The following is a 14,742-nucleotide window of genomic DNA, read 5'->3' on the forward strand; positions in this document are numbered from 1 at the left end:
CATGGCATTATACTATTCTGATCCTCTTCGTACTCTTCTATCTCCGCCACCAATTTTTTAGCAGGTTCTTTTACCTATTGCCTATTAAGGTGGCCTTTCGCCAAAGGATCAGTTCTTGGTCCTTTGGCTCTTCACTTTCTACACAGCCTCTTCCAGGGATATCATCTACTGCTATGACTTATTGCACATGTGCGCACACACACACACACACACACACCCTCTCAGCTGGAAATTTCCACTTGGCTGCCTTGCTGTGATTTCAAACTTAACACATCTAAAACAAAATCCATAATTCTCTACCCTCAAAGTGGCTGGTTTTTATTAATGGTAAATACTGTTCTCCTAATCATTCAGACTCCAAATTTATTTTTTATTATTTCTTTATTACTGCCTATCCCACTCAGTTTGGAAGATTCTTTCATGCTAGTATTTCTTGTATATGCATCTATTCTATATTTAGTTCTATCTTCCTCCTTCCGTTACAGATTCAGGCCCTTATCAAGCTACAACCAGATTACAACAGCTTCAAATTATTCTTCTTTCTTTTTGTCCCTCTCTTTCCAGTTCATTTTACTCATTAGCTGCTAATTAATCACCATAAAGGACTGGTTTAATATCACTTCTTTAAATTTTCAGTAGCTCCTCATTGCTCCCAGGATAAAAAGATAAAAGTCCAAAAGTCCAGGGAGGGAAGTAAATAAGCATTCATTAATATTAATATTTTTATACTACTACATGACAAATACTATGCTAAGCACTGAGGATTCAAATCAAGTTTAAAAAATGTCTGTTCTCAAGGAGCTTCCATTTTAATGGAGGAAGATAACACAAAAGAAGGGAGCTAAGAGATAAAGGGGGTGTGGGGATGGATGAAAGTACTTGGATGGGAGGATGATTCTGATGTCTGGAAAATCAACCAAGAACTTGGAGAGGAATGGAGGCAAGCTGGTCTGTTCCTCCTTCACAAATGGAAGCTCCAGGGGAGGACATGGGACTAATAAAGTATGAAGAATCCTCATCTATACAATGGAGATAAAGATCCACTAACTTACCTAGCTCACTGAATTATTATATGCAAGCAAGGTGCTTTGCAAATCCACAAGTCTTAGATAAATATGGGCTGTCATTATTATTGCCAGCACTCATTAGGCATTTAGTCGTGTATCTGTTAATGTTTACTACTCTCTAATTTTTCACATGTTCCTGCCTTGTCTCCCCAATTAGTCCATAAAACTTACAGATGGTGAAAACCAATTTCTCTGACAGTGATTACCGTGAAAACGGTTTAAGGGCCTATGATATAACTTGAAGTCTAACTGGGAGACAAGGCAAGAACACGTGAAAAGTTAAACAATTGTGTAGGCTAAATAAATAGTTACCCTAGAGAAGTAGCATCTTTTTTTTTATGCCCCGAGAAAACTCACATAGTGCCCTGCACAGAGTGGGGACTCGATAATATGTTAATCATTAGGTTGCCTAAAACACATACTACAAATAGAAACTACTTTGACATGAAAATGAACTACTGGAATCATTAGCTTTCATTAGTAAAAGATTCTGAAAAGATTTGCTGAATGTGAAATCAGCTAAAGAGGGGATAAACTGCCAGAAAAACTGGCTTTCCTTAGAAAAGTTACCCAATTCTGAAAAAGATTTTTGAGGAAGGACAAAGATCTGTTAGTAAATTTTGGCAGATCTAAATATATTCTTATGACAAATAACTTTCTAGTAATTACAAGCAAGAATATTAACATGAATGAATTAAATCCTTATTTAAAACGGTTCAACTCCTCTTATTAAACCCTTCACCAGAGATGATGAAAAAATAGTTTTGGCTTTCGATTCCTGTCTTTTTTCTGCTTTGAGGGTCTGGCAGAGGTCCTCATCACCAATGAAAAGGCCAAGAATGCAGGTTACAAAAACAGACAATCATGGAAGTTTATAAAAAAGCCCCAGAATAACTTAAAGCTCACCCTTACCAGGGACTGAAAATTATCTAAAAAAGCACCGCAGTTATGGGAAGATTAGAGACATTAACTACTGAGGTTCTCTTGATCTATTCAAACACACGCAGCTGTTCAAAGTGTAAAAAAAATAAATAGTGAATTGACATTGACATCATAGAAGCCCTTCCTTTGTTTAGAGGGAAGAATTGTTTTAATTTCTTTGTTTTAAATGAAATAAGGAGCATTGTTATTTACCTCTAATACCTATATGCCATATTTATGGAACAGAGTGCAAATGACCTTTAAAAAGAATCTCTCCTGTTATACATCTCCCTAACACATGCAGAGACAGCAGACATTTCATTGTGAGCATTGTAGGTGCCTAATAATTACTGAACAGTGACAAATTATGAAACTTTAGCCAATGGGCCAGTTCCCTTGTGTTTCTTTATTCATGTTATAATTACATAGTTGAGAAAAGGTGTGGTGATGTAAATTCTTCAGCAACACAAATAAGATATTTTTAGCTAAAATTTTGCTAACGGAGCCAAAGGTGTCCCAGACCTTCTTCAGGAGGGCGAGACTCCACTTCCTTGAGATGAATGAGAGCAGACTTGGCACCATACTCTTATTTCCACTGCATTACAGAAAATGCTGACAGGCTACAAGGAAGGATGCAATGTATTTCATGAGTCTTTTCACATACTAATCTTCTTCACGTACTTTTGAATCTGGCCCAGGGGTGGGGAACCTGTGGCTTCAAGGCCACATGTGGCCTTCTAAGTCCTTGGGTGCGGCCTTTTGACTGAGTCCAAGTTTTACAGAACAAATCCTTTTATTAAGGGGTTTTGTTCTGTGAAGTTTGGATTCAGTTAAAGGGCCACACTTAAGGACCTAGAGGGCCACATGTGGCCTCAAGCCTGCAGGTTCTCCACTGCTGGTCCAGCCAAACCAGCCTTTCTGGCTGTTCACAATACATAGCCTTCCATCTCCCCTCTCTCATCAGGTATTTGTTTTATACATACTTACATAGGTGCAAGTTTTCTCCAATGATAGAATGTAAGCAGGTTGAGGGTAGGAACAGTTTTGTTTTTGTTTTTGTATCTCTGAGTACTTAGCAATGGAACTGGCATACAGTAGGAGCTTAATAAATACTTGTTGATTGATTGCTTAATCAGGCTGATGGCTTCCTGTTGGTGACTGACCAAAAGACTAACAGATCAAAATTAACTGATTGAGTACTGTTATGTATAATAAGAACAATTTGCTTACAGCAACACATTAAACACCACTTTTCTAAAAAAGACTAGTATGTTTTCTCCATTTTCACCTAAAGGCTAAGAATCTCTCTCGACTAACAATTCTGCTGACTTTCCTTGCTTTCAAGGTCCATTTTATCAGCAATCCACATCCTTCGATATTGGCTTGAATGGTAGAAAGAATCCATCTATATGTTTATATACACACAGTCCTTTCTTTGACAGTAATCACTATGAAAGTGTTTTAAAGACTACACGGTCTCATGCTGAATTCACTCCTTTTTTTTTTATGTTTCCTTTTTAGTAAGCATTTCTGTTCAAGAATCCAATTACTATCTCTGTCTTTGGGGGAAAAAGTTGTCCTGTAGGGACTTGAAACAGACAAGGATTGTCATCAATAGTTGAGCTTTGAAAATTTCTTAGTTATATAAGCTTCTTGAAGACAGACTGATGATCTTTACAGCACCCAAAGAACCCATCCTGCATAACTTCAAATATCTGTTGATTGCTGAGATATATCCTAGTCAGTGCATCAACAAAATCTAGAGAATATTCTCAGTTTTCTAAAGTGCCTTGCAATCACATGTTGTTCTGATTATCGAATCAAATATTTTTATTACATATCTATATTTACTACGTATCTTTAACATAGCTAGGCGGGTTAGCCACTTGGTACACTTTCACAGATGCATAAGATAAGCAACTTTTAAAAGAGTTTCCACAAAACCTATACACAACAGGCCAAGTATTCCTCCTGGATTGAGCTGACAGCCTGAGTTTCTGTGATTTCTATGCAAACAGTTGTCTATTCACATGCCTTAGGGAGTTGAGAGGCAAAGGGGAGCAGAAAGAAGGAGGGAAAGGGGAAGAACCCAGAGTATCAAAGTCAAGATCAGACATGCAGATCTAAGGGAGAAATTTGCCTTACATGCAATTGCTGGTGGGGAGAAGCTTATGACACCATGATTAGCAATCTGATCAAAGCTGTTAGGCTCACAGCTTGCTCTAACTAATATACAGATTCATGCAGTTCACTCATTTGCCTAATAATGCCCCTAATCCTAACTAGCATGTACACGGTGAGTAAGTCAAGTTGAAACCTAGCCAGCATTTAAAGAAAGACTGATTACAACTCAGCCTACACACATAATACCCTTCTGAACTACAATTTGCTACACTGCAATTTCCACTTTCGTAAGCAGGAAATTAATCTGCTAATTTGAAGGAAAAAAACCCTAATAAATAATTCCCATCACAATAAATATATATGATACATACTTCGCAGGAAGGGAAGTAGTACAACTAGAAATCTTATTTATATGTACTTACTGAGATTGTACCATTGTCTAGACCTATCGACAGTCTTCGTGTTTCCGGGTTAAAAGACATGCATGAACATGGAGCTGAAAAAAATGAACATGTTGAGGATGTTAACAAATCTATGACTTTTATGGATTCTGGGGTGCCTAACTAGCTAACTTTACAAGGGGGCTTTATTTACAAAAAAGAAAAGAAAAAATTTGACATTTTCCTGAAGTACGATTCATTCAGTCCCCATTCACAACAAAATAAAATCAGCGGCATCGGATATTCCTGGTTCCATTCCTTTACCCTTTCAGTGAACCCTCAAAGCCAATGTTTCTCAACCTGGGGAAGTTCCAAGGGATCTGGGAAACTAGAACATGGCTCTTTCTCTCTGCTTTCTATCAACACTGTAAATAAACCCTGCCCTCTTCCTCTTCTTGTTAAATTCTGCTCAATAGGATCATAACCATCTTTTCAGTCCTCATTACACTCCCTTCTACCAGGACCCAGGCTTACACAAATATAATCTATCATGTCTGAAATGGAAAAAACAAAACAAAAAGAGAGAGACAGAGAGATGTTATTATATTGCCATGCCCTTAACAGTAAGAAAATCCAGACTTTTATATATCTTTCCCATTCCCCCTAACTTTTCTTTTTCTGGAAATAGGACTGATTTGGAGTTGATGGGCTGAAAGCGGAATTCAAGGTAGCTTGTTGAATAAAAAGTTTCAGAAGAACGATGGAACAAAGGTTCCAATAACAGCAGTCAAGGCCCAAGGCCTTGGGAAAAAAAGTGATGCTGCATGGCTTAGAGACTCTGTTTAGTACATACTATTCTGAACTGAGCATGAGGAAAACAGGGTCTACACCTGGGTCCGTGATAGATTTGCCACCTGAGGGGCAGATAGGTGGCAGAGTGAACAGAGTACCAGCCTGGGAGTCAGGAGGACATGAGTTCAAATCCAGCCTCAGACACTTGACACATGTACTAGCTGTGTGACCTTGGGCAAGTCACTTAACCCCAATTGCCCCACCTTCCCTCCTCAAAAAAAAAAGAAAAAAAAAGATTTGCCACCTGAGTAAGTCTGAATCTAGTTATTCTTGGTGATAAAATATGGGTAATTTAGCTACTGTTTGCTAATGTAACTAAACTATCCCTGATACAAACATGCATGCATGCATGCATGTATGTATGTATTCTACCTACCTGCCTGCTTCTATCTGCCTCTTAGGGTGTTGCACTTCGAATATCCCAAATATCTTCTAAGAACAATATAATTTAAAGAAAGCTCCATTATGTCCTCAGCACCCTGGGAGATAGGGTAGCAGCGGCAGCAGCGGTATCAAATAATACTTTTATTCCATTTCACCAATGATTTACATAAGCTCTCAGAGTAAAATTTTGAGGCAGTCCAGGCCGAAATCCAAATCCGATCCTTAGTCTTACTGCATTTTCAACAAATTACCTCAAGCAGGTTTTCTTTTCTTTTCTTTTTTTTTTTTTTTGGAGGCAGTTGGGGTTAAGTAACTTGCCCAGGGTCATATAGCTAGTAAGAGTCTGAGACTGGATTTGAACTCAGGGCCCTATCCCCTGTGCCCCCTCACTGCCCCCGAGGTCTTCATTTTTAATCTACAAAGTGCTTCTAGTTCTTCTGAAAGAGTGACTTCATAAACACATAGCACTATAACCTATTAATTCTTTTCAAAGGCCTAGTCAGTCAAGAAAGAAGGTCTTTTGATCATTTAATTTTTTTCCAGTTTTTTTATCATCTGGTTAGTGAATATATTAAAGCCTACAGAAATACAGAAACTAAATGCAAAGAAAAAATTATTTACACAAAATGTTAACTAGCTGATGTCACTAGCACAGTCAAGGCATTTTCTTATGAAGCAGTAAATTTTAACTGAAGGACCAGAGGCAATGTGCTGAAAAGTCGAAGCGATATTTCAATGATGGCCAGAGAACAATGATGGCCTGGCCGCTGAGTGCCTTTCTGTTCCCTGCTACAAGTCTCTACAACAACGCTGAAGAAGGGGTCTCCTGGTCCACAGTTCTGCACCCGCAAATAGCACTGGGAGATCCCTGAATCGCCTTAGAGGTGGGGGAGTCCGGACAAAAGAATCTTTGTGTCACAAATTATGTTGAAACAATTCAACGTAAACCTTCTATTTGTTGACATAATTTCAATATAAATTCACGACTGCCCATTTTGAAATTCTACCACCTGTATGCAAACTCTCCAACCCTCACTGATACTCTGGAAGACAGAGGTTGCTCCTGTAAGTTGCTCCTCACAGCTACAAGACCAGTGGAAGGAATTCTTCCCCCATGCTGAACATAGCTCTGCCAATGCTGAACTCTCCGGCCCTGCCCTACAACGTTCCAATCTCTGAACATCTCTGCTTGGCAAGAAGATGAAGGACTTCCTGGCCGAGGTGGTTTAAGCTGTTTCACCCTCCTCATGGCAGTGGCTTTGTACCGATAAACTTTTCTAAGAAATGGGAAGAGTCGATGTGAAAAAAACAGTCCTGAAGACAGAAAGGCTGTCTTCTTCCTACCTTCTCACTCTCCAACTCTGATTGGCCATGATGGCCACTGAGTGCCTCCTGTCCTTGGGTACGAGCCTCTACAACAACCGTGAGGAAGGGTCTCCTGGTCCACAGTTCTAAAATAGCTCTGGGAGATCCCTGAATCGCCTTAGAGGTGGGAGTCCAGACAAAAGAAGTCTCAGAGCTTTTTAGCACCTGCTCCATGGTGCTCAAAGGAAATCATTCCAAGGTGGACTCTTAGATTTGCAGGCTGGCTCATTCTGGGAATAGAAGCATTGTAAATTATGGTTTATACCTGTTCCATACCAACGTGAGGACTTAGGTTGCTTTAGGACCCCGGGTCTTTGACATGGGCACACTGGCTACAGAAAACCTACTCCAGTACCAGTCAGGCCCAGGAAAGTCTGACTTTCTTCATTTATCCTAAGAGAAAATTGCTAAGATGGCAACATTTATCTTTGGTACTGCCTTATGTCCTCTGCCCCTTCTACTCCTGAGTCAGCAAGGTGGCACACTGGAGTCAGCAAGACCCCAGTTCAAATCCAGCCTCAGATACTTTGAACAAGTCATCTAACCTTCATCTCCTCCACTATAAAATGGTGACATTAACAGCACCTACCTCCCAGGGTCGTTATGAGGACCAAACGAGATAATATTTGTAAAAGCACTTAACACACTGTTCAGCACATAGTAAACACTGGCATTCCCTCCTTTTTGCCAGGTGACCTTATACAGCTCTCTGGCTGACTAGAGCCCTCAAAGGTGAAACCCTAACCAAGTCCGATCTTGTCATGCAACCACCCAGGCCCCATCAAACTGAGGTAGAGTAGCACCTGAAAAACTGAAGCTTCATTTATACCCATCTCTAACCCAGGGGGTAAATCTGAGAGAGGGACCCAAAGATTAAAGAAATTATCAGAAGCATTATTTGAATCCATGCCTTGTCAACTCCAAGGCCAGTATTCTATCTCCTGAGTCCATATTACTCTGCCTTCTTAAGGACAGACATAGGAAGTGGACCTATGATTTCACTGGCATATGAACACTCAGACAAGGAAACTCCCTTTGGCAATGCAGCCTGGGACATCTCTCTGCAGCTGCCTAGAGAACTGAGAGGTCGAGTGATTTGCCCCGGATCACATAGCCAGTATTCATTGGAGGCAGGATTTGAACCCAAGTATTCTTTACTTTGAGGTCACTTCTCCTTACTCCATCAAAATTGCACTAGTTCAATGTCTCAGCAACTCAAAAATCAGCTCCCTGATTTTCCAAAGTATTAGCTGGCTAAAAATGTCATAGCTGAGAGCAAGTGACTTGAAGGGTTACTCTTCCTAGGTAATATGCTTACATTTGAACAGAAACCTTTTAAAATAGAATGTCATGATTCATAGGATTGACCCAAATGATAGGAATTTCAGATGCTTTGGGCAAGCCAGTGGGGAAGATATTCCTGGCAGACAAGTCAGAGAATCAGATTTAGAGCTGGAGGGAATCTTAAAGATCATCCTGTCTAACCCTCTTATTTTACTGAAGAAACTTATTTTAGTGAAGAATGAAGGCTCAGAGGGTGACCCACTCAAATATCACAGAAGTAATAAATGGCAGAATGAGGATCCTTTGACTCCCAATCCCTGTGCCCTCTACACTAGGTTAATTTTGGTGCCCCTCCAATATTTCCCCTCTGGTGCCCCTAACAATTGTTTTAGTACCATCAGAACCACACCAGCTAGGTTACAATCTGATACTGGCAACATGTTATAGACTTGAGAACAGGTTCATTTGTTCTCCTCCCAGTTACTCAGGCTCAGAAACTTGACTCCTCCCTCACCCTACTCCACCCCCATATCTAATCTCTGGCCAAGTCCTCTCTGGTGTGTTCCCTTATCTCCTCATGTGGGCCCTCATCATGACACATCTGGACTAGTACAATGGCCTGCTGGTGCTGGTCTCTCTACCTCTACCTCCCTCCTCAAGTCTATTTCTACTCAGTGATCTTCCTAAAAGCACAGGTTTGATTCTATCACCCCCCAATCCAATAAAGTGCAGTGCCTCCCTATTACCTCTAGGATGAAATCCTCTGTTGGACTTTTAAAGCCCTCCATGATCTGGCTCCTTCCTACCTTTCCAGTCTTCTTATACCTTACTCCCCTCTCCACCTACCCTTTCAGTGATGTTGGCTTCCTTGCTGTTCCATGAACAAGACACTACATTTTCTCTGGCTATCCCCCATGCATGGAATATACTCCCCCTTCATCTCTTGATTCTTGGCTTCCTTCAAATCCTATCTGAAATCCTTCTATAAGAACCTTTAATGCTAGTGCCTCCCCTCTGTTGATTATTTCCAATTGATCCTGTATATACTTCTTATTTGTACATAGTTGTTTGCATGCTGTCTCCCCCACTGGACTGTGAGCTCCTTGAGAGCAGGGACTGTCTTTAGCCTTTCTTTGTACCCCTGGCACTTAGCACCGTGCCTGCCTGGTTAAACTGTAGGTGCTTCACAAGCCCTAGCTGAATGACTGAGTGATTAGAAGGTAAATAGCGAGTGAATAGTGGGCTGTTTGTTTTCACTACCCAGAACACTTGCAGTCACTCAAGGAAAAAGAAATGAAGCAGATGAGGCAGAGATACCAGTATTTGTTGTTAAAATTATTTACTGTGTAGAAATTTAAAGATTTCTATGACTGACAGAGCCACTTCTGGCACCGATACCTCGGAAATGAGTAACAAAAGCTATCTCTGGAAAATAATCACGAGTGTGGGCAGCCACATGAGACCTGCGACAGGAAGCCAAAATCCAGGCACACCAAATGTCGAGGGGGCAAAAGTAATCTGGGAAGGAAGATGAGATGGAGTGGCAGGGAAGATGAGGATATGATAGCAAGGCAGATTCTTAGGTAGAAAATCTCACCAGAGGTTTAGCTAGGTAATCTCACTGGAGCTACCGGTAACTACAACAACAAAATGTGAAAGATGGCATTTCATGAGTAATTAAGAACTCTGTTGAAGAGGTGGTGGAGGTGATGGTTTATAATATGATAAATAATTATACACACTGAGAGTCTAAAATGTAGAAGAGGAAAGCGTTACTCTGCCATCACAACACTGGCTTCCAACAGAGTATGGCACAGTACCTGGCTGGAAAATATGAAATTGGAATGTGACTGCCCTCAGCTGGATTTCTCCTGGCTTCCAAAATATCAAATTCTAATTACATACTCCACCTTGGATGAAAAGAATGTGATGAGAAAATCTAGAGAACTATCCCCCCTATCTAAAATAGTTAATTGCACTGAGATAATGTGTTACACAGTTACACTGTTACACAGTACTGAGCCCATCTCAGTCCAGCGACTATGGTGTGATGCTTTGCCCCTGTGCCTTACCTTAAAACCCTGGGGTTTACACTTTTCTCTAACTTTACCTGGGCTCTTTGGCCAACATATTTTTAAAACTTCCCAGACTCTTGAGGAAATAGGAGTTACCAGAACAGGAATTTATTTTCTGTGCCGGCTGAATACAGATTTGTTATCTCACTGCCTTTCTCTCTCAGAGTGATGAGAGTAGCAAGAATTGAATTTGGCAGAGGTTCAGGGGAGTGAGATAATGAAAAGTATAAATGATGGAATAGGAATTTGAACAAGGCTGCAGGGAATGGGGAACAGTGCAGGCCTCCCGAGCAGTGGGACTCTGGGTGCCAATGGGTTGTCAAAGTTTCATTTTTGAAAATTTAACACATTGCATAAAATTAAGTGATCCCACAACTCCAATGGAGTCTTTGTGACTCAGTGCTGGTATTGAGCCCTAAAGTTTAATGAAGGTTGAAATAAGGAGAACTCACTGCAATGTAATTACTCTAATGAACATGTAATTTAGAAGGGAAAAATCTGAGGGGATGTAAGGCAGGGACAATGATGAATTGAAAGGCAGAACATATCCAACAGAAAGTCAATAATTAAACAGATCAGAGGGGGACTAGCTGCTTGTACTTGGGTTATATTTTAAAGGCACTTTTCAAAGAACTGTTTTCCCCATAGGTGCTTCAAGGGACTCTCCTCTCATCTAGGAAAACTTCCCACACTCAACTAAAATTATGCTGACAATATGTTTTCAAAATACCTTGATTTGGCCTGAGAGTTGCGGGGTAAAAAAATCCTAATTTATATTATTTACAAAGAAATGTATTTCATTTTAGGACTAATTTATTTTGTCTTTTGCTGACCCATTGAACTGCACACATAGATAAACAGAAGTTTGATATGCTGTGGAACAGTTGGTTTCAATCACATTCGGTGGCTTTACAAGACTAAAAGCCATATTTGGCAGGAAGAACTGATTTTCCTTGTGAAATGTTTTGGTTGGAATTTAAAAACTTAAATAAACACCGATATTTCACAGGCCAAAAATACCTCAGGTTTAAAAGGTTCATCCTGGTGAAGTTAAGTGGTAGGGTGCTGTGATCCCAGGTCCCTGATTGTATCCTGTAAAGGGTAATAACCTCCCTGGAGCAAGCACTTAACTCCCAGACATTTATTTCACTCACAATGGCTTGTCACAGGAGCACAGGCTGGAAGCACAGAGCCCGCTATTTACCTTATTAAACATGCCTACGTTTAGCATTTCAATTGCCAGGAAGTAATAAAAAATCTTTCATCTACATTCAATATGTCATGCAGTTTACTGAAATTCAGAATCTTTTGTTTTAATTCAGAGTCTGTCAGCAGGGAGTCATAAATTATTTTAAATGTAAATCACAATAGACAAACACCTAACTAAGGAGTTTTAAAGTATGCTTAGCCGATGAAAAAATAGAACATAAAAGTGAAAAGAGTATTAAGAAGCAAATTCATCTGATTTGGCAGCGATTTCACACTTATTTTGGGAAAGGCACTTATTCGGGAATTGTCCATGCTTTCTCTTACTTCCTTGTATGTGTCCTTCCCTTCATTTGCAGCTGACAGTTAGGATCAGTTATGATATTGCTAAATTCAAAAACTGCCCATCATGGATAATAGAAGGAAGACTAGCCAGTTCTTACATAGGATAGCACAATAAATGACACCTGTATTAAATAAAGGAGAAACTCTATGAAATGTGTTACACTGCTAATAACTAAGGACCCACTTAAAATAAGATTCAAATAAAATTTTAACAAAAGGAATAATTCCAAATGACATGCAGGTGTCCATTCTCCAGTTTCGGCAGCTACTCCCCACAGCTATATAAAGATGCTATTAAAAGCAATGCCAAAAAAAACCAAACCAATTACTTCCCTGTAAATTATTGAAAAGCCACCTTCTCTCATTGGAATGGGAGCACTCGCCCTAAGAAGGCTACAGTCTTTGGTAGGAGACACAGAGTGGTCATGACAAAGCAATACACATTTACACACACAGCTTTCAGCCTGATAGTGCAACGTTTTTTTTAGGATTTGTTGGTTATTATCAAAAATCTATGAAAAACTATGCTGCTAGGTCGCCAAATAACCTTACCTGATGGAGTGTATGTGACGAAAAAGACACAAAAACAATAGGGCAAGAAATTCAAAGTTGTCTTAAACCCACCAAGCCTCAGGGAGATGGAGAGACAGACAGATGGGAACAAACATTTAAAGACTTGGTCAATTGCCTCACACTTGCATCACTGTGGGCTGATATAAACATAAAAAAGTCTTCTGTCAGGCTTATGGATGCCACTTTGGAAGACACAGGAACAGTCTTTGACCAAGAGAGTGACAGTCACCAGAAATCAGATGCATTGGCCAAGAGGTTTGAATGACCACAAGACTGGCAACCCCCCCATGTACAAGCCAGACTTCTTGCCTTTGAAGTGGGTTGTTACTGGGAAGTTCAAAGACGTTATGTGGGGTAAAGTTGCAAGTTTGAACTGACAACAATCAACTGACATTTTCTGACCAGAGCCTAGTTAGACACTGCTTGCCAGAGATGAGTAGAAGCACTAAAGGACTGAAAATTCAGCATCCACAACCATCCGGGTAGACTAGTGCAGAAGCAGATGCTCTATTCTGCAGGCTTCATCAACACCAAAATCATAGTGAGACATAAAGAAGTAAAAGCTCTAACAACCCAAGAGCTAGATTACAAGCAAATAGCATGATAGCTGAAAGTTTGGAATTTCCACCAGACAGCTTACCATTAGTGTGCATGAATATCGCTTCACTGAACCAACCTTCATTGCCTCAGTTGTCTGCAGATGACTGGCAAAGAGAGAAGGTGGCAGAGAGAAGCAATATAGGCCAAGAATCATGATGGCGTGGGCCAAGGACCCAAATGCCAGTCCCCTGAAAATACCCTACATTGTTGAGACAAGGGCAGAACTTGCAATTGTGCCACATGATAATGTACCGGATTGTCCCTGATGCCACACAGAGTACCGAGAAACAGTGCTACCCAGAGCATGTTGCTCTATGGATGATGACTCTGATCATTTGGGTCAGGCAAGAATCTTAGAGTTAGTACAAAACAGCTTTTACCATTATTATCATTATTATTATTATTAATAGTAGCAGCTAGCATTTACATAGCACCTACTATGTTCTAGGCACTGTGCTAAGCACTTTTACAAATATTGTTCATTTATCTTTACAATAACCTTGGGAGGTAGGTGTTATTATTATCATGCTGCCATAGGAATCAATCTAATTTTCAACATCCTCAATTGTAGTAGTTGGTTATATGGTGATATGCCCATTGTGAAGGGGTGACTGCCCCAAGCCCTAAATGAAACAAATACGGCCAATTATTTTTCTGTGCCAATGTCAGCGATGATGTCATTAAGAAATTAAGTACTTCATACTATTTAAGTAATATGTTAAGGGTATGGAGCCTTAAAAGTTTGATGAAGATGAAATCCTATAATAATTTCACAAAACTGAGACCAGGTAAAACAGCCATTTTACACATTAGGAGCCAAGGTAGAGACATTAAGTTACTTGTCCATCAAGTCAGCAGCCAAAGTGAAAATTGATAATTTCAGTTTTTGAATTCCTAGGCCCAAGGGCTTGATCCTCCAAATCTTCTTGGAACTTCTAACCTTAACGGAAAGTGGATTTCTTGATTAAATGATATTATATCAGTGATGTCCCACACTTAATCCTCACCTCTACCTTCCCCTTCTTCCCTGAAAAGCAATTAGGAAAGGGGGGGAACAAACAAGTGTATGTGTGGGTGTGTTTAAAATACAGCCAGAGGCCCCCTCTGTGCCTGCTTTTGACATTTCTTTGTCTTGCCTTGTCAGGTCTACTGCTTTGTAGGCATATACATTAAGCACGTAGGATACAAGGCAAATCCTACAATCAAGTTCCACATGAAAGGCTGAGAACTAGACAGACCCTATGGTTCTCTAACCATTCCAACCCCATTCATTTACATGATGCTTTTTTAAGCTTCTTACTGACTGCCATACATAGAGTTTGACAAAGAAAAGGAAGGGTGAAATTCCAAGCTTAAGCCTGATCCTGGTAGCAGGTGTTTGAGGTTAGTGAGGGCTTTTCCTCACTGCCAGAGTATTAGGCGAGGCTTTCTGGGTCCTCCCTGCCAGATGGAATAACACATTTCTCCACAGGTGTTTGGGATGGATCACCTTGTTTGCCTAAACTGCAAACACAGTATCAGTCACCCATGTAAGCAAAGAAGGAAAGCTATTCTTTCCATGTGTTT

At 40.2% G+C, this 14,742-nt stretch overlaps 1 protein-coding gene across 2 annotated transcripts in view; it reads right to left on the reverse strand.

Moving 5' to 3' along the window:
• The window catches only part of WDFY2 (WD repeat and FYVE domain containing 2), a 148,515-nt gene that overhangs the window by 61,009 nt on the left and 72,764 nt on the right, over positions 1 to 14,742 (reverse strand). The window contains exon 3 of one of the 2 annotated variants that reach the window (XM_036742461.1): positions 4,535 to 4,608. The exons of the other annotated variant lie outside the window; for it this stretch is intronic. Coding sequence (XP_036598356.1) covers positions 4,535 to 4,608 — 74 coding nt within the window. The remainder of the gene's footprint in view (positions 1 to 4,534; positions 4,609 to 14,742) is intronic. 2 annotated transcript variants of the gene reach the window in all.

This window comes from Trichosurus vulpecula, chromosome 2 (assembly GCF_011100635.1).
Source record: "Trichosurus vulpecula isolate mTriVul1 chromosome 2, mTriVul1.pri, whole genome shotgun sequence".
Lineage (NCBI taxonomy): Eukaryota > Metazoa > Chordata > Mammalia > Diprotodontia > Phalangeridae > Trichosurus > Trichosurus vulpecula.